Source organism: Condylostylus longicornis, unplaced genomic scaffold (assembly GCF_029603195.1).
Source record: "Condylostylus longicornis isolate FDR11 unplaced genomic scaffold, ASM2960319v2 ptg000022l, whole genome shotgun sequence".
NCBI lineage: Eukaryota > Metazoa > Arthropoda > Insecta > Diptera > Dolichopodidae > Condylostylus > Condylostylus longicornis.
In genome coordinates, this window is record NW_026577991.1 from 3,737,729 (window position 1) to 3,759,658 (window position 21,930).

Here is a 21,930-nt window from a genome sequence, read left to right on the forward strand (position 1 = left end):
TTAATACCAAGTACAGTTTAAGAAACTATGAATAATAAAATTAATTATGTATGCGTCTATAATATTTTATTGATTAAAAAATTTGAAAAGAAATTTTTAAATTTCATTGCTTTCTGATGAATGAAAAGAAACAAAAAAAAAACAAATTAATATAAAACATAACATACTGTGATCCGTGTTACTCTTTAACCCTAGATTGAATAACTATAAGGAGGAAATAAATAAACTAAAATACACTTACATTAGAAAATATAAATAAGATTGATATTCTTTTCAAAATTTTAATAACTACCGTATTTCAAGGTAACATCATTAATAAAGAACACTAGAGAATGGTAAAAGCAATAAAATTAGAAAATTAAACTTGAAATAAAAGAAGTTGTTGACAAATATTTTGCTGTTTCTTTTTTTTCAATTCAATAAAAAAATTTAAATTTCATTTTATTGAAAAAATAAAAATATTTTTTGATATTTTAAAATTTTTTGTACGCATGTATGTATACAATTTGTGATATAATAAAAAAGCAATTTTTATGGATTTTGATCACACTTTTTTATTAAACAACGCACTAATTATATTAATACGAGTATACACACGCCTAACATAATATACTTGTAAGTAATAAAATATTTTATTTGATCATAAAAATTGTTTTAATTTTTAAAACTTTCTTTTTAAAATTTCAATTATGTCTTAATTAAATTGAAATTTATTTCAAATTCGTACAATGAACCTAAAATTTATTAATGAAATTGTTTTAAATTTTACTAAGAATAAAATTGATACAGACTAACTTTGACAAACTAAACCCAAAACGTCAAGTGGTTTAACACACATTTACTAAATCTTTATATTCATGTACTGTAATGAAACAACAACATAAATTAAGTAAATTGTAAACAGAATTGTAGAAAAAATTTTGGAATACTGCCACCAACTGGTATGACATAAGTCCAAAAATCAAAAATAATTTAATTTTTTTTGACAGTTAACAATTATGATTCATTAAATCACTGTTGACATTTGTTACCATAGTTGTTGACTAATTAACCCTTAAAGAAGCAGTACAGTGCCATCTCGTAATGATTATAACAATCCTCATCAAATCATATGTTTTTAATGTAAAAACTCCGTTTATATTTTTTTTTATTTATAAGAAATAATATACAATTATTACATTAGTACATAATTTATACATAATATTACAAATTTGTTTTTTTTTAAATGATCAAATTGCTACAATTAATAATTGAGATAAAAGATTTTAGGCAATAGAACGAAAATTCTGCGGTCACTTACTTTAAACAAATTTCCAATTGCAAATATAACATACATACTTATTTATCTATATGCATATTAGTTATATACTACATAGAAAAAATAATCAGTAAACCATTAAAAATAACTTTTATTCAATGAAAAATTTAACAAAAAAAAATTAAAGAACGTGACTTTTTTAAATATTTTCTGATTAATCGAAATCAATTAAATTTAAATAGTTCAATTTTTTAAACTTTAATGGTCTATTAATGGCAAAAAGTTTTAATAAAAATTTTTGTTTAACAAAAATAATAAGTAAGCAAAACTGTACTCTAAAGTACAATTTTTGAATTTCTAACATTTAGGCACTATAATCCGTATATAAAAAATAGTCTTCAAATAGGAAATGGCAGTTCTAAACATTATAACTGTAAAGCTGTACAAGCTCTACATTTTTTTTTATTTAATTAAAACATAAAAATATTACAGTTTTGTAGTTCCAACTCAAAAATATCACATTTGAAAAATTAAATCTAAAGTTTTATAAAAAATTTTAAAATATATGAAAATTGCATACTTTTTGGTGCATGATACACATTATATGCACGTGCTAAATAAAATTTCGTTAATTAATTTAGAATATGGTAATCAGGCCTCCATTTAGATATAATTTGTTGAATTCAAAATAAATTGGCATTACAAACTTTATATTATAAATGTTATACACATATTTGCATAAGTACCTCGTTTAATAATTTGTTGATAATGTGAACAAAATACATACAAGTGCAAAAAAAAAATTATGTTATTTATTTTACGGCATATGTGATAATAACATTGGAATTTAAACGTTAAATAATATTATTGATTTTTGTTTGTGGATTATGGAAAGAATATTATAAAATTTAAGAAATTAAAAATTATTAAAACTTTATTTAATATACAAAATTAATCTTTATTACTTTTACTAAATAAGTATGTTGGTCACTAAGAAAACAGCAATATTTTACGATGAATTGAATCAAAAATTGTTCAACATGCCAGAAATAAAAAAAAATTTGCCGCTTTGTATGTCAATTTGAATTGCATTTTTTCCAAAAATCAAATTTTTTGAGTTAATATGTTTTTTCCGCTGGGTTACGATATAACAGATTTTATAAGTTGAATGTCATATTGAAATTTTAACAAATTATTAACCACCTACGTTAAAACTATGCAGTCGAACGAAAAATGCTTTTTTTTTATTGTTTTTAGCTTTTGTTAAGCAAATTGAAATCTCAAAGCAACCGGCGATAATTTTTAATTTTTTATACTTTATGGTTGAACACAATAACTTTTTTATCAATAGTAATTTCAATTTTAAAATGTAGATATCAATGCACATACATATGTATGTACGTATATAATATTGAATAAAAAAAAATTTTATTTAAAATTTCACATATAGATTGCGTTAAAATCGTTAAAAATATTTTAAATATTTAAAGTTTTAATTAAAATTATTATTATTATTTTTCGTTAATTCATTGTGCATGAATAGCGCCGCCGTTTTATTCACAATAACTTTTTCATATGTATTAAAATTAAATTCACCATTTCAAATTAATTGCATCTATTATTTATATTAAGTGTACTCTTAAAATTTAGAAAATTTCTCCAAAATTTTGAATAAAAAATTTATCGTAATAAAATTAGTGCATTATTATTTATTTAGTTTATTGTGCAATTTTACAACACATTACTGCCATATTACTCAAAATTATTGGCATAATTATTGGTACCTATAATTTAATTTTGAATATTTAATAATTATATATTTCTTTAGACATACATATGTATGTACATAATGTATGTATATATACACACAAGCATGTTATATAAAATTGTGAATGAACTGAAAATTTTTGATTGAAATGAAAAGATATAATTTAATAAATTGTTAGTTGTCACTTGTCAATTATTACAACAATTTACATACAAGTATGTATTAATTTTTAAAGATTAATAAATTATCATCCTAAAATATGTAACATATTATTATAATTTCGAAAAAAAACAAGATTTCTTTTAAATAAATACTATTAAAAAATGTTAGAACAACTCATTATAATTTCTTTTTAGAAGATTTCACACTGAAATAATAAGGTGATCAGAAACCTGTGGGGTTATAATATTTAGCAAGTATGTACATATGAAAATATTCTCAGCTTCAACTGAAAATAACTGGAATATCCAATAGCATCTCATATCAAATAAGAATTAAAATCAAAGTGCAATTTTTATATGGTTAAAATTTCCGTATATCAAAGTGTAGCATCAAGATCACATGCACATTCATAAAAAACTGAAATACAAATTAATGACTTCTGAATATAGGAAATAAATAATGTAAATTTGATTCTTTTATCATTACATAATTCAAATTGATTAGATATTTTTTCAAATATGTGATATCTTAGTATGTACATATGTATGTACATATATAGGTATATGGTTTAAAGATTTAAAACCGGAAATTTGAATAAATTAATAATTTCATATTATTCAAGTCTTCTTTTAACAGAAATATTATGAGTGTGTGTATCTATTCAAATGCAAAAATGAATAAAAAACAGTGATAATTCACAAATCAATAAAAAAATTGAAATCAATTTAAGTTCAATTTTTATTATCACTTTATAACACACAATTTTATAACCATGTACATACTTACATACATATGTATGTGCATAAATTTATTCATACAGATGTTGGTATTTCTTCCATAGAACTCCAAAACATAATACACTTAAAGTACAATAAGTATGTAAGTATACATACAACAACATTTCAAATAACTTCTTTTAAATTTTAAAATACCTTAAAATAAGTTATTAGAATCTTTATTCTAGACTTTACATATGCATATATGTATGTTTGTATTTGTATCTATGTAGAATTAATCAACATGTGATCAAAGATTGTAATATTTTAAGTCACATGTTTAACTTTAAAAAAAATGCCTTGATGGATATATACTTACATACATATAACGATATTTTGATATTCATAGTTAATTCAACATGGGTACGCAATACGCATAAGCATACATACATATTTTGCTTAGTAATAGAAAAAAAAACTTTTCATATAAATTAATTTCAAGATAGTTTCAACAGAAAAAAAAATAAAAATTATTCGTAAAATATAACTTCATGAACAGTAAGATCTATATAATTTGAATTTTAATACTGAGATTTTTTATTTTTACATTCAACTACAAAATTATTTTTAATTTTACATTCAAACAAGAGAAATAGTTTTATAGACAAGAGCCTTCATACAATATCAGCTTGCGAACTCAATTTCACACAAAACATTCAACCGTATGAGAAACCAAATTACACATGTACGGTAACTGCTAGGTTTCGCCAAATGTTAATAATGTAACAAAAACTTAATTTAAGTAAAATAACTTACAAGCTACTTAAATAAATTTATTTTACTGTTTATAATGTGCACTTGTCCAAATATGTAGAGATTAAATGAAATTTGAAATACAAAAATCAATGTGCAGGTATCAAGATCGTTCCTTTTTTCAATGAACTTTAAATTATTTAATTTCAGCAAATTTGAAACACACAAGCATTATCAGCATCATCTTATGGCTGGCGAACTTGGATAATCCTGTAATCTAAAGTATTGTAAAATAAATTCTAAATCACATTCATAATTCTATGTCAATTTTTAAAGCTCTTTGTTTTTAACTCCTTTTTTTTAATTTTAGCTCCTTAAATTCAATTAAACATTCTTGGCTTTCTGATCTAACACCTATACCTGACACATTTTACTACCATTTTTTTCTCATTGTTAGACAATTTTCGGCATACATTTGTATACATATGTATGTATGTATGTAGTTACACACAAGCCGTGTGTTAATTGTCGTGACATTACTGTACTCTTGTATTAAATTGAAAATCTAATGAAATCAAAACATCAGAAAAGTAAGTAATGTTTGTATCTAAATATTATTAATAAAAATAACAAAACAGCAGCAGTAAAAAAATATATATACATACATACTTATGTATGGATATGTATAAACAAAAAATAAGAAATAAAATATTGAAAGTCATATACACAAATTTCAAAGAAATGATGTCATCAACATCGCACCATCATCACCAACCGAACCAATAACCATTTTACGATCATATTGTCGTTATTTCACTTTCGCGGTAAAAAAAAACTGTTTTTTTTTGTTTGTTCTTATTATTATTTTTTGTCTCCCCTTTCCTTATGTAGTTAGGTATATGTATATATACAGAATGATACGAGTCATGGCATCAACTGAAAAACTGCTTTCAAATCTTTAACGTAATTTTTTTCTAAGAAATACGGAGCAGAGCGAATAGGGAAGGAAAGGAGAAAAAAAAAGCTTATGAAATCAAATTTAACATAAAAATTATATGTATGTATGTATGTAATTAGATGTATGTAAATATGGGCATAGCCAGTTACTTAGAAAACAGAATATATATGCGAAGAAGAAAACAATATCGAAAAGAAAAATCAAATTTAAAAAGCATATTATTATTGAAGAAGGCAAGGAAGTATCAAGTAGGTAAGAAATTACAAAAAAAAAAAAAAAAGTAGATTTATAAAAGTTGAAACTTATTCATGATATTTCGCTCCGGCTCACATTAAAATATAGGAGTTTAGAAAATCTTTATAAACCGTTTAGCATATATAAATGAAAAGTAATAACAATAATAATAATATAGTAATAATGATAATAAAAAATTACAATTATAATAATAAATGATAATGATACCGGTTCGTTCATTTCATATTCAATTTAATATAAAAACATCTGAGATCCGCACACTTTAATACACAAACAGTAATGTGTAATTTTAAATGGATATACTGTAGAATATACATAAGTATGTATGTACACAATCATATTTATTCCACTTTATATCTACATAAATCTGTATATGCATGCATATAAGTATACGAGTACTTATTTAAATTATACATTAGAAAAATTTGATACTTTAATAATAGAGTTTGAATTTCTATTTTCCTAGGTTGTTGTAACAACAATAATTCCCTTACAAAAAATGGAAAACGAAATAAAAAATATGTACCTATGTATATATCGTAGTATATACAAATGTATGTATATATAATGTATTATATAATTTAAATGGGCAATCTTTTTATTTTAAGAAGCAATTAATAAATTTAAAATTGGGAAGAAAATCGGCTTTGATAAAGTGCGTATGTAGCGCACGAAATATATTAGCAGAAAATAAAAAAAGTATTTTATTCCGAATAAAAGGAAGTTTTCTTTTCATACCAATAAAAAACAAGGATTATATTATTTCGGAAAAATTATCAACCATTGAAAAAAATTTTTTAAAATAGGTTTTTTTTGAAAACGTGAAATGATGATCTTTTATGCGACGGTTAGATAGGTACAGTTTGACGTTTTGGAAAAATGACATCGCTTTTTAATTTTTGCATAAATTTCATATTAAAATAAAATTTTGTTTTGCAAAACATTGAATATTTTTAATACCAACTACAATTGAAATATTTTTTACTCTCGTTAAAGAAAATGTTGCTTAGTTTAACCATTTTACATAATATGTATCTCAAAAATACTCATGTAATCACGTAAGTACATAAGTTGTACGTATAAAAATCAATTCCAAAATATTATTTTTAATAATTACATAAAATTAAAATCAATTATACTTATAGATAAATGATTACCCATTTTAAAATATAACAGCAAAAATATACAGACATACATACATACATACATAGGTATGGATTTCAATTCTAATAAAAATGAGGGATTTAGCCTTAGATAAACTGCGTATAAAACTAATAAAAATAAAACAAGTTTTATTAATTTTTCTTTTTTTTTTCTCCCATTTCTATAAAGCAATAGATTTATTATTCATTGAAAGTACTTAAGAAGTTTAGTTTGTAATAGATTCAAATTTATATTTTTATACATTATAAGACATTATGATAATGGAAAAAGCCCATGTACATATACATACATACATTTTTTATAATACACATTTTATACATAAATAAGTATACAAAGCAGGTATACATCTCCTTAAAATTTTCTATTTGAATTTAAAATTTTCTAATTTTGGTAAACAAGTTTTAGAAATCTGACAATTTTTTAATTAAAAATATTTTTTGAATCTGAAATATGAATACAAAGTATTATAATACTTATAACGTTATATCGCTACTTACATATCAATACGTACATACATATGCATGTATACTCATGTATAAATATTCAACCATGTGAAAAATTTTTATATTTAAAATAATGACATTTTAATTTGAATGCAATATTTTAAATTAAAATAAGCGCCAGTATGTATATATGTATTCATTAACGTATACGATTAACTGATAACCAGTCATAATCATGTCAACTGACATATTGTGTCATGTAAATTAAATTTTACTTTTAAAATTGTGTTTTGTTATGTGTATGTAGGAATCAATGTTTGAATGTATATACATACGTACATATGTATATTAAAGTAATAAAAAATTAAGGTATATAGTATATAAGTGTTGAAATTTTATATAAAAAATTATATAATCTGAATGTATATAGATATGTATGTATATACGTACGCATGTGTAGTACATATATCCAACTATGTACATTATTGAAAATTGTATAGTAACTAATATTACTTTATGTACTTACAATGCAATTTAAAAAGTAATCATACATTTGTTGCCAGTAATGTAATCGTTAAAATTAGATAATGATGAAATGTCAAAATGGACAATTGAACGTAAATTAATAAAAATTGTCAGTAAATATTATTGCTGTGCTGTAGAAAATAAATACCCATCAACTTGTGAGGAGTTTAGAGTTCAAAACTAGAATTAAATTTCAATTTGAAAAGTTAAAATAAACATCTCACTCACATCAATTTTATTTGTGATTTGTAACTTTTTTTTTTCTCTCTCAAATTCTCTGAGAACCAACAATTTTATATTTTTTAACCCAACTGGCCTAAATATTATTTCAGTTCCTTATCAAAAAATTAATCATCATTAATTCCATTAAATTTTTTTAACTTCACTCACTTTGGGTACCCATAAAAAAAATTTTTTTTCCTACTTTGCTTTTTTCACTCAATTCCAAAAGTAATAAACAAAAATCTGCATACATTCAAAAAATTTTTAATATTTTTTTTTGTTTCTGTTGCGTGTTTTTTTGTTTTTGTGTATTATTACTGAAATTCGATCTACGAAGTTATAATATTCATAAAAAATATTATGAAAAAAAATATCATAAAGCAAGAAAATATTTTAATTTTTTATAAAATAAACTTTACTCTATTTCTCAAATTTTCCCTTTAAGCGCAATTTTCCATCACTTGAAGTTTAAAAGCAGGAAAAAAATAAGCAAGAAAAAAAGTTAAGTAAAGTTTTCAAAATATTAGGCACCAAGCAATAGAAAATTGTAAAGGGGTAAAGGTAAAAAATAAAACGAGTTATAAAAGTCAATTGCATGCGTTTATTAAAATTAAAAGAAGGTAATAAAAAAAAATTTCATCTCTATGCAAATTAATATATGAGAAGCTTCAAGTAAATCAGCTTAAAATTTAGAAAATATTTAATAAAGTGCCGGATTTATTCTTTAGGTTGAAGCAGCTGCACTCAACACTACTGCCTGAACCGATTTCTGCCTGACGGCAAGAAACTTCATGAATTCACTTTAGTTTTATTTTTAATTGCAAGATTAAAAAATTAAAAAAACAATTAATTTAATAAAACGACCTCTTATTACAAAAGGGTGATTATTATAATGGAAATATTGATCCAAATCACTTCATTAGAGAAGAAGGAAATATACCCGAATACCATCAGCAATTATTTCACTACTTCCATTCTACGAAATTGAAAATACCTAAAATTTAATGCAAAATTAGGCGATAAATTCTGCTTGAGAAAATATTTGATGAAATAAACCCGACTCTGTTATATTTAAATGCATAAGTAATAATTATATCATACATATATAATTATTACTTATAATATTTTTCTTATAAAATATTTGTACTCGTACAGTACCAAAAAGTCTCAAGTGCGGAATTTAAATTGTTTGCAATTTTAGTGATTTGTCACGATTTTTCTACGTGATATTGTAAGTGAGTAGTTTAAGCTTAAAGACCAGATGTGAATTTAATTTTAATTTGCAGAATATTGAAAAAATTTTGAAGCACAATATTTTTTAAATTTTGTATTCAAATTTATAAAAATATTGTGCTTTTAAGATGATTTGGCAAAATTATTTTATTTGAATTTTTTCGTTCAATTTTTCTCTTTTTATTTTAATTATTTATTTTGGGAAATAAAACAATTTAAAGGTAACTGTCATTTAAATAAAATGACAATATTACTTTTGTCATAAAAAGACTCAACAGTAATAAAAGAGAGAGAGAAAGAGAAAGAGAGAGAGAGAGAGGACAGCAGTTATTTCTTTACAATTTTACGTCAAATTGGTTTAAGACATTTTGATATTTTTTTTACACAATTTAAATAATTCTTAACTTTTTTCATTAAATAAATGTTTAACATTTTAAAAGCACATTCACCTATACAAATTCACATGAGGGGTACATATAACAATAATAATGTAAAATTTGGAACAAAAATATTTATTGAGTACAATTACAATTATGTAATACTAGACTAAATATTTTATATGATAGTTTAATTATTTACATTTTAATAGAATGTTGAGCTTTTAAAAGCGTAAAAACAAACTATAAATATGTATGTTATATTACAGATGTATATAATACACACATGTTACTATACATGTATGTATATATGTATACGTACACATTTTGTTTATAGTATCAATATAGTACATATTAATTCGCCATACCACATTTGAGGTTAATTACTTATATTTAATATTGTATATTTATATTAATAATTTCTATATATATATGTATACATATTTGGTTACTTATTCGTAATAAATTTGTTTTTTTTTTTAAATTTATGTAAATATAGTATGTAATCATTATATTTATTAATATCAATATTTAAATGGATATTTAATCTTGTAACGACATACATATATAAAGAGATATCATGTGTCAGAGGGTTATCGTTATTATACGTATGTATATACAAGGAAATTCAATATTCAAAATTTATACCTATGACAGTATAAATATTAAAAAATAAAAATAAATTAATAATGAAGTTGTTTCCTAATCATATTACTTTATTGTAAGAAAACAAATTTTACTTATCTAATATAACTAAGTAGTAAAACAAGTAGAGTAAAATATGACATATTATATTGTAATTGGTTCACTAGTCTGCCTAAAAAATTTCAAAAAAAAACTGAAGAATATTTTCTCCCGAAGAAGTTTTCATCTAGTTCGAGCTACCCCTTTCTCCTTCATGTAACAAATAGCTTTAAACTTTGTACCATATTTGGCAGTTTAATATGTCAAAATATCGGTTTTCTATTTGGCAAATGTTTTTTATAATTTTATACCGATACCCTATACCCTATACAATTCTGCTCTGAATTTAAGCTTTATAAAAAAACAATATATTAATAAATGAGAATTTATTAGTTCTTATAAGAAATAATAATTATTCTCGCAGTTTAATCTCTCAGTTGTTACCTAATATTCTTTATACACATAAAATGTAGTATACGAACACTCAACTAGATTTTTTTAACTTAGAAATACACATGCATATACGAGTATTTAATGTATATTCTCCATATATATGCAAATAACATTCGCTTAATCATTACAAAAATGTGCATATATAGAAATACATGTATATATACATAACATGCAAATGAATGCAAATCCTTTACGTAATAATCTTTTTTATCTTTATTTTTTAATCTACAAACTAAATATAACAAAATGATTTGACATAATCATCTATTGATATATAAAAATATATACATACATATATACATATAAAGACATGTGTATATATAAAAACATATCATACATAGGTAGTATATAGAGTATTATAATTTTGTACATATACAAACATATGTATGCGAACTTAGCTATAAAAATTAAAAACAGTTCTGCTTTCATGATACTTATATGCAAAATTAACCTTAAGTATTTACTACTTACATATACGACAAAACCTATGAATTAATCTGAGCCTGATAAAAGTCCTTTAAGTGCATATGTACTTGAGTAAACCCTGGTTGACATCACACTTTGTCTGACGGTATATAACAGAAATTACTCTATTGTCATCAGATCTACTGTTTAATTTATTAAAAGTAACATGTCAAGACTTAATTTTTTGAGAGAATTTTGAACATCGATTAGCTGATTTTTATTGTGGTTATAATTTAATTATATGATTTTGCTATAATATAGGTAAATTATTAAATTTAAGCGCAAAGTCTGTCAGTTATCGTAGATTTAATTTTAGATTTCGTCGAATATGTCTTAGAACTTACTTCAGAATGTATTTAAAAGAGAACGGTACAAAATTCATTGAATGCAATACAAGTCATTTTTAAATATATATATATGTACATATAAATGCCAATAGTTCATTCTTAAAATAACAGTTTAAATTACTTTGTACATATAAATTTATGTGCACTCAGGTAGGAATTTATTACGTTCATTTAAATATTATGAGTACTTAAAAAATCATTTTAAATACTTCAGAAAAATTATTTTTGTTAATTTTTTGCTCTTCTTACCAATGTGTGAGTAAAAATGTGATATTTAAAGAAAAAAATCTCATAATATTAATCATGATAAGATTATTTTAAATTTTTACTCAAAATTAAAAAAAAAACTTAACAAAAATCTTCAAATATTTCAAATAAGTCACATAAGTCTTCAAATATTTAGCATATAACTATGAATGCACACAGACACAATAAATGTTATATATTGTATGAATGTGTGTACATATAAATTTTGTATACGAGTACACAATAAAATTATGAAACGCTTTTATTAATCAAAATTAAATCTGGCTTCGCTTATCAATATTTTTTATGAAAATAAAAATTTATATGCTCATAAATAGGTGGGTATTCTTTAAAATCAAAACAAAATTTTAAAATTACGGCGCCATGTGATATTTAATGTAAAATTTTGAATATGTGAAAAAAATAATTAAATTAACTTATATACACATAAATTTTTATTATTTTTTTTCATAATTCGTAAATTATTTGTTAATTTTTAAATGTCTTCACAAATAACGTAAACAAATTAAATTATAAATGAAGAATGAACCCAAAAATTCCTTACATACACAAATAAAATTAAGGTGCAATTGAATTTACGCTTTCAAACAGTGTCAGTTTTTAAATCAGAAAAATTAAACTATGTATATAACTTTTTAAAATGTACATTTGTATGTGAACTGTCAAATTTGTATGTGTTTGTTAAAAGCATTACAACATTTCCTGAATGTTTAGAGTGCTTAGATTTGACAAATCAAATGTGATCATGTTGCAAAAGAAAATTTTAAATATCCACACACAGTTGAAAACGCTTATTTGCAACAAGCATATATCAAGCAAAACCTTGGTACACGCATTGCATTCTTTTTCACACATTTAATTTTTTTTAATAATTATTTATTAATACGGATATATGCAAAAATAAATTCTATCCGAAAATCAGTATTCACAAAATTTTAGGAGTAAAAACGTTTTTATATTTTAAAATTTTACTATATACATATGTATATACATACATGCGCATCACTGTATTTTCTTTATTCTCCAGTATAGTAACAAAATAATAAACAACTTTGACAATGATAACATTTTGACAATCATAATAAATAAATAAACAATGCAGTGTGTAATATAGTTAATTACAAATTTTATGAAATTATTATTCATAACAGTTCACTACACATAAATTCTTCACATAATAATATTTAAACATAATTTCAAAAGCATTTGTTTATTTAATTTTATTATTCTTCAGATTTTTATAATGAGTACCTACCCGAGTACGTGATAGTATGATGCTTAACAACTTACATGCATATGCATACCTCTACAAACTAAACTAATACATAAGTGAATAATAATTGAAGATCAACAATAAAACAAGCACATACCAGCAGCACCTACTTACGTGGGTACATATTTTTTTTTTTTATTTTTAATTTTTATTAAAAAATAAATTTACTACTTTAGGTCAAGTCTCATTAAGATTATCATAAATTTGTTCTACAAAAATACAAAACAAAAGCTTTCTCTCTCTTCAATTATTTAAAAAATAAACAATTTTTACTTAGATAAATAAAAATCTTTTCTTTGTTTTCTTTTATTTAATAAAATAATAATTATTTTTAATGTTCTTCTTCTATCTATACAATTATTAACATTATAATATATTCAAATGTAAATTATTCATAAATGTTCATTGCCGCAAATCATTAGCACTTTTAAAAACAAAAATAAATTGCTAAATTCATCACGCACCTTTAACAGAACTGACAAAACACAAAAAAAAAAAAATCAAAACAGAAAATCGAACATCTTGTAATTCAGAATCAATCATGTAATTTTATTTACGTGCACTTAACAGAAATATATGCACCTATGTACATAATATGTAATTATTTTACGTTATTCTATATATTGTATATGTGTTAAAAATATTATAATGACTAATGATCAGCGCTACCTATTGAAATTTAAAATAAAGCATAAACTTTAACACAATAGTAATAAGTTAAAGTTAAAAAAATGCTTGTAATAATAAAATAAACACATAACACTTAAAAAAATATTACATTAGCAGTTAATGTCAATCATTTCTGAAATAAAAACATACTTACTTAATTAAAAATTGAAATCCAGTGGAAAAAAACCAATTATTTTAACGGTAACTTCTTTTTTTCAACAACGGTTAGGTAAAAGAACAAATTCCAATTTTAAGTATTTAATTTAATTATTTAAAAAATATTTTTTGACAGAAAAATCACACAGTTATTTGGCAATAACTTCTTGACAACTGTTCCAATTCTTCATTCTTGACATTTCTTTATCGCATATCAAAGATTTTTTAAAAAAAACACATAGTAGTGTTGGAAATAATAATAGCTGTGTTCTAAATTCACAATAAGAAACATTAAGGATCTTCAAATAACTGTTGCTCTGTGTAAAATAAAGCTAAATAATACTCTCTCATGTGAATGACTCGGAGCAAAATTTAAATTTCAATGTAAAAAATTATAGATGACAGTCATGTCGACTATAGTTTAAATCAATATTTAGTGGCTGTAAAACCGAATGTATAACGAAAATTTAAAATAAACAAAAATATAGCGAAAAACAATATCTGTCAAACATTTACACTAATGCTCCAACCCTTAACTAATTTGCATTGTCACGTGAAGACGCTTAGTAATTAAATTTTATAGAAGTAAAGAGCCATAATTTAATATGTATGTAAAAAAATTTATGTTTTCTTTTAAAAAACAAAAAATTATTCTATAAATCTAGAAATACAATTAAAAAAAAATTAAATATGAAAATGTGTACATATTATATTTGCATTCTAAAATTAATTCTAATATGTATATTAATTATTATGCAAAAATTATTTAAATTGTTAAAAAGAATAAATGAAATGAGTACATTAACAATATTAACCTTGATTTTTCTACTTAGTATTCCACAAGTACTTACGGACATATGTATATGTATATCATAATAATTAATTCAGTAAGTTAGTAATAATAATACTTATTAATTTAAATAAAATCAATTACCAAGCAAAGAAGAGAATCGTGAATTTATATACATACATATATGTATGTATTATGTAGATCAGTCGATGATCATTGATCTTCAAATAATTAATACGAAGATCATTCATTTTATTTTCAAAATATTTTCATACCTTAAAAGTCCTGCTGTATGCCGCGAATGTAATGATTTCGGGCTTGTTCAAATGAAGGGTGGAAAATTAGAGCTCCAACTTTCATTTGAAGTGGCGTCGGGGAGTTTCGTTTACCTAACCTAAAGTACTCATATACGAGTATTTAAAAAAATTTAAAAGGATTTCAAAATTTTCATTTTTCATAGAGATTTTTCAAATGTAATACGCTACTTACTCGGACAACTAATCAAAACGATTCAAATCCTAAAATTAATTTGAAATTTAAAAGTTATTTTAAAAAAAGAACATCTGCACATTTTAATTCGCATCAAATGCTCCATTTTTGTTTTCATTTTTCTTTCCTTATTATTTGAAATGCAGTCAAATAAATAACAAATTTAAAAATTAAAAACAGAAAAATTTTTAGCAACAAATTATAATTTACAATTTTTATCTACTTACAAAATGTAAGTACATGTAAAGAAATCTGGAATATTCCAGATCTTCATGAACAAAAAAAATAAAATATGAAAATCTTAAAATTTTACTTTATTTATTTAAATTTTACACCAACTTGCAATTGATAAAATGCAAATATTTACATATAAATCCATAAATAAACAAAAATTTAATTATTCAAACAGCAACACAGTCTACACTCATTTACAAATTCAAAAATGCAAAGTTTTTTTTTTTAAATCTTAAAATATTAAGAAAATAGAATTGAGAATATCAGAAAAATAAATTTTGGTAAGAGCAATAAGAGATCACTTTACTACTTAACCAATTAAATTTTTAAGTAAATCCAAATAAAAAAAAAATGGAATTTTGGTGTGAAATGCAAACTTCGCAATTTACATATTGTACATATGTATATACATACGTACATAATGTAGGATACATCACATGTGTTAATCAAACTTTAAAATAAATTCTCTTTTAGCACATTTTCAAGAAAAAGGACAGAAAAAAGTTGACAGGCTACCTTCAACATACATATGTATATACATATACTCGTATATACGATTCTGAGAGTTGGAATTGAATTGTTTGGTCTAATATGACATCACGGTTCGGTCATCACAATGAAAAATTATACGCAAATATCACAATGATAAATCACCTGTCTAGAGGAAAACTATTCTATGTCACAATTTTATCAATATTGTTGAATTGCAAAAACAATTTGCAATGTTCAGGAGAAGATGCAATGTTCAGGAATTAAAGGTCGAAATATAATTTCTAATAACGTGTATTCAGCGTATTCAGCGCGCAACTGACGCATAATATATTATTGCCTTAAATATTTTTCGACGGCTCTTGTGTTTCCTTGAAATTTGAAGCTATTTTGAATATTTCTTTTATTTTTAAAATTTTTGAAATAATTTCTACTCCAGCTGATCTAATTAACCATATATGTATGTATGTAATTTGATTGTTATGTTAAGGTGCAATGCGCAAATTTTTGTTCCTTTCCCACTTGGTGTATGCAAGAAAATTTTCGATTTTACAAGCATAAGCAACAATTTTTTTTTTTGCAAATTCAAATTTGTATTTTATTTTTGAAAATACAAAACTTTCGCAACAAACTTAAAATTCTTATTTGGAATTTAGGGCGAAAAAATAAAACGTAAAAAAAAATTATTATTTTTAAGGTTCTATAACATTTTTAAGTGTGCATGTATGTAAGTAATGCAAAAACTTTTAAAGAAAAGAATGAAAGAAAAATTATAAGAACCATAACTGAAAATATTAAAAATTTTTACTTAAAAGGCAACATTACTTTCACGTTTTCAAAAAACTTTTTTTTTTTTTTGTAAAATTGACCAACATGAAATTTTAAAAAAAAAATTTTTACCAATTTGAACTTCTTGTCTTCTTTTTTTTTGTATTTATTTTACAAGTTTTGTTTTTACAATGGTTCTTTCGAAAATTTCTATTTTCTTTTTTAACTTGACTTATTTTAACACTTTTTTTTTATATACCTATACAAGCTTAAAAGCAAAAAATGAATAAAACGCAAAAAAAAGAAGGAAGTAAAAATTCTGGTTTTTCTTTTTTGTTCCCTTCTTCTTCTTCATTTTTTAATTTTTAATCCAAATTTAATGTGTAAAACAACTTTTTTTATTTTTCTACTTTTTTCTCTCTTAAAATATTTAACCTACATACAAATACAAATTTATTTTTGTTCTTAAAAATATATGTATGTATGTATGTATGTAAATATAGATATAAAAATAATGGTGCAATAAAAATGGCATTGTACCACCTATAATATGGTTGTATGAATGTATAGAGTGTAGATGCAATGCAATTTAAAATAAAACTAAAATTCTATACACTAGAAAGAACTCTTCAGGTTTTCGATTTGAAATGCGAAAACAAGAATTAAGAATAAAAAGAAAATATAACAGTTAAATTGAAATTTTACCAAATTACAATGAAATATTTTGTAACCATTTTTTGTTCTTTATTATAACATTTTGGTTTTACACACAATCAACTTCATAATATAAGTAACATATGTACCTTAGGTACAATTAAATGTAGTACACGACTAAATATTTTTGAGCCCAAATATATGCGCACTAGTACAAAAATAATTACAATAATCAATAAAAATTAAATTCAAGTACTAAAATATTTTTAAAAACAAGTAAAAACGTTTCAGTCGGTATAAACCGATTGAATTATACCCTGCACCTTTCGTTGTTGTATAGTAATTACTCAAACCTGTGAAACCATTCTATAGAAACTTTACGGATATGTTTGACCTATAACAGACACACAACTGCCAAGTTTCATGAATCTGACTTTATTATTTTTCCAAATATTTAAAATTAGCTTTTGGAGTTGTATGGCAGGTACCCGAACCTGTCAAGCAATTCCTCTAAAACTTCAGAAATATATCTGACCTATAATTGGACACATGACTGCCAAGTTTCATGAATCTGACTTTATTATTTTGCCGAATATAAAAAATTTGCTGTTGGAGTTGTATGGCAGCCACCCGAACCGGTGCAGCTATCCCATTATAATTTTTAGAGCATATGTAGAATATAATTGGACACATGTGTACAAAATTTTATATTTGTACCTTTATTAGTTTTTGAAATATTTAAAATAAACTCTTTGAGTTGTATGGCAGCTACCCGAACCTGTCAAGTAATTTCACTAAAACTTCGCAAATATATCTGATCTATAATTGGACACAGAACTGCTAAGTTTCATGAATCTAACTTTTTTATTTTTCCAAATATTTAAAATAAGCTTTTGGACTTGTATGGGAGCTACTCGAACCTACCAAGCAATTCCACCAAAACTTCAGAAATATCTTTAACCTATAATTGGACACACGACTGCCAAGTTTTATGAATCTGACTTTATTATTTTTCCAAATATTTAAAATAAGCTTTTGGCCTTGTATGGGAGCCACTCGAACCTGTCAAGGAATTCCACCAAAACTTCAGAAATATCTTTGACCTATAATTGGACACACGACTGCCAAGTTTCATGAATCTGACTTGATTATTCTTCCAAATATTTAAAATTAGCTTTTGGAGTTGTATGGCAGGTACCCGAACCTGTAGAGCAATTCCACTAAAACTTCAGAAATATATCTGACCTATAATTGGACACATGACTGCCAAGTTTCATGAATCTGACTTTATTATTTTGCCGAATATAAAAAATTTGCTTTTGGAGTTGTATGGCAGCCACCCGAACCGGTGCAGCTATACTATTAAAATTTTTAGAACATATGTAGAATATAATTGGACACATGTATACACAATTTTATATATGTACCTTTATTAGTTTTTGAAATATTTAAAATAAACTCTTTGAGTTGTATGGCAGCTACCCGAACCCGTTGTCCGAATTAGTCCAATAACAATAGGGTTCGTCCTTGGCACAAAAGAAACAACTTGTGAAAGTTTGGTGACGATTGCATTATTCGTTTTTGAGTTATCGTGCGATCGGACGGACGGACGGACGGACGGACGGACGGACGGACGGACGGACGGACGGACGGACGGACGGACGGACGGACATGTCTAAATCGACGCAGAATTTTACGCTGAGCAAGAATATATATATATGTCCATACCGCAGATGACTCCTTCAAGTAGTTACAAACTCCATACCAAAGTTAATATACCCTTCACGAAGTGCAGGGTATAATAATCATCATATTAGTAGGTAAGGTACCATTAAATAAAAACTTAATTATTAATTTAATATTTTTAATTCCAAATGTTAAGAATTGAGGCTGGTTTCTTATTTCACCTAATCTACTATATGTTTCTGTACTTATTTTGTTATTAATCCCATACTCGGGATTAATTAGTTTAAGTTAAACCCAAAAATAGATAAAATAGGTACATATGTACGTATATGGACAAAAAAAAACCAAAAAATCCTAAATACCGACTTATTAATTTCTGTGGCTTATTTCAAAATTTTTTATATTAGAATTTATAAGTATATGTATGTATGTAGTTATATGTATATACCTAAACTACAATAATATACATGACTACATACTATTATTTATTTTAATTTTATTTTTATAATTATTAAATAAATATTAGCAGTTGATAATCTATATTATTGTATACACTATTATTATAATACGTACTAAGTATTTTAATGAAAAATAAAATAATGAACAAAAACAGGTCAAAAAAATTTGTGGTTTTATCATCTTTAAAAACAAAATTCAGAGATCAAATTAAAAAATTATAAAAAAAAATATTTGAATTTTAAGTACGTATAAGATATAGCCTAATAATAATAAAGTTATAATGCAAAATTAGTAATTAAAATGTTTGCATTTATAGCAAGATTATATGACTAGGCCAAATACCTACATATCCAATTTAAATATAAATAAATATTACAGTTTAAGATTGAATACTAAGCTCTATAAATATTTTTTGTGAATAAATGTCGGGAACTTGTAATAGAAAGAAAATGTTTAATTCCAAAAAATTATTTGGAAAAAATTCAAAATATTGAGATGCGTCAATGCACATCCTTACAAATACAACAGAAATTAAATGAGAAATATTTTTTTATTCTCAAAATCATAAATGATCACGAGTATGAATGGATTCAAGTCAAAGAATACTACAGTATGACTATAATATTACAAATTATCAAGGATTACTATAATATAATTGTAAAATTTTTTCTTGCATTCAAGAATTTTAGAGAAGTTTCACCATAAGTTACTTATATAATAAAAATTATAGGCAGTATGGCATCCTTATTTTATTTATAATAAGTACGTTCACATAATATGTAAGTTAAATTTATGATTATTTTTGTAGAAATTCTTGTTGCAAATTCATCTTAAGCACAATATTTACATTTTGGTACTTACGTATACCTATGTACATATATATGTATGTATATGTATAGAAAAATTTCGAGAATGAAAGCTTTATAGTAACCTTGAAATATTATTTAAGTAGGTACCTACCCTACCTAGGTACCTAATGCCTATACCATAAAACTTGAATCTTGTTGAACTTTCATTCAATGTAAAGACAAATACATATACATATATATTTATGTATGTACCTATTCATAAATAAAATAGTTATAATAATTGCTTCACTTATATAACAATTATCTTTTATATAACAGAAACTTGTACAATTTTTAATAAAGCTAATAATATTCATATTTTAAACTTATTCAACAATTTTTTTTTCAGAAACTTTAAAATCCTTTAAATTATTTTCAATCATCCAGAACAGTAAGAATATTTTCTTATATTGAATTGAAATACAAAAAGAAAAATGGAGAATAATCAACAAAAACAGAAGAAGAACAATTACAAATATTTGGAAAAATAAAGAAAAAAAATTTAGGTAGGTAAGATTGGTATGTAAGTAAGTGTATTTACCTTTCTCTGTGCTTCGGCTGCAAATCCTGATTTTGGTGCTCGATTAATAGACATTTTATTCCTTAATTAATTTAAAAACTTTTATATTAAAAAATATTAAATTTGTATAAATGTAGGTAATATTGGAAAAAATCAACGTATACCGCCGACAATTATTTTTTATTAAGAGGCAAAAAAACGTTAAAAATATTTTAATAAAAAACGTTTTTTTATTTTATTTTTTCTTGTTTCTAAATAAATAATCCACGCTATCAAAAGCAAAAAAAACAAATCAAGAAATGTGAAGGCACAAAAAAAATACACAAAATTTTTTTCTTATTTTGCTTTTAATTTTTTAAATTTTTTTTTTGTATTGAAATCAACTCGTCTTCGGCGGATTTTTCTAATTTTCAACAAATTATTAAGTTATTCGTCTTTTAATTTCAACTTTTCTCTGTACACTAAAAATCTTATATTTTCTAAAGTAAACTGAAATTGAAATAGAAACAATAAAATTAAAGAAAAATATAAACAAAAAATTTTTTTTTATTGTTTTTTTTTTTTTTTTTTGCCTTTTTGACAATCAAAAAGTCACATTTTAGTTCAAAAACAAGCCAGGGTTTATTGTTCTAAAAATGTTAACCAAAAGAAATTAAATGGTTTGTGTATTTGCTAAAAAAAATTAGGCTTTACAGCTATGCGTAACCATTTTGTAAGTGCTATACAGAAAAAAAAATTTTGTAGTTTCAGATAAAGCAACTTTTTTGGGGGGCGTTAGTGAGTATTAAGTTTTCAAATTAAAAATTGCATCACTCAAAAAAAGTAATTCTATTGTAATTACAAAA

At 23.7% G+C, this 21,930-nt stretch overlaps 1 protein-coding gene across 1 annotated transcript in view; it reads right to left on the reverse strand.

Moving 5' to 3' along the window:
- LOC129606766 (myophilin) overlaps positions 1-21,553 on the reverse strand; it is a 66,348-nt gene extending 44,795 nt beyond the window's left edge. Inside the window, exon 1 of the mRNA XM_055517295.1 lies at positions 21,107-21,553. Within this exon, the coding sequence (XP_055373270.1) occupies positions 21,107-21,160 (54 nt within the window). The 5' untranslated portion in view covers positions 21,161-21,553. The remainder of the gene's footprint in view (positions 1-21,106) is intronic.
- Positions 21,554-21,930: the final 377 nt, after the last annotated feature.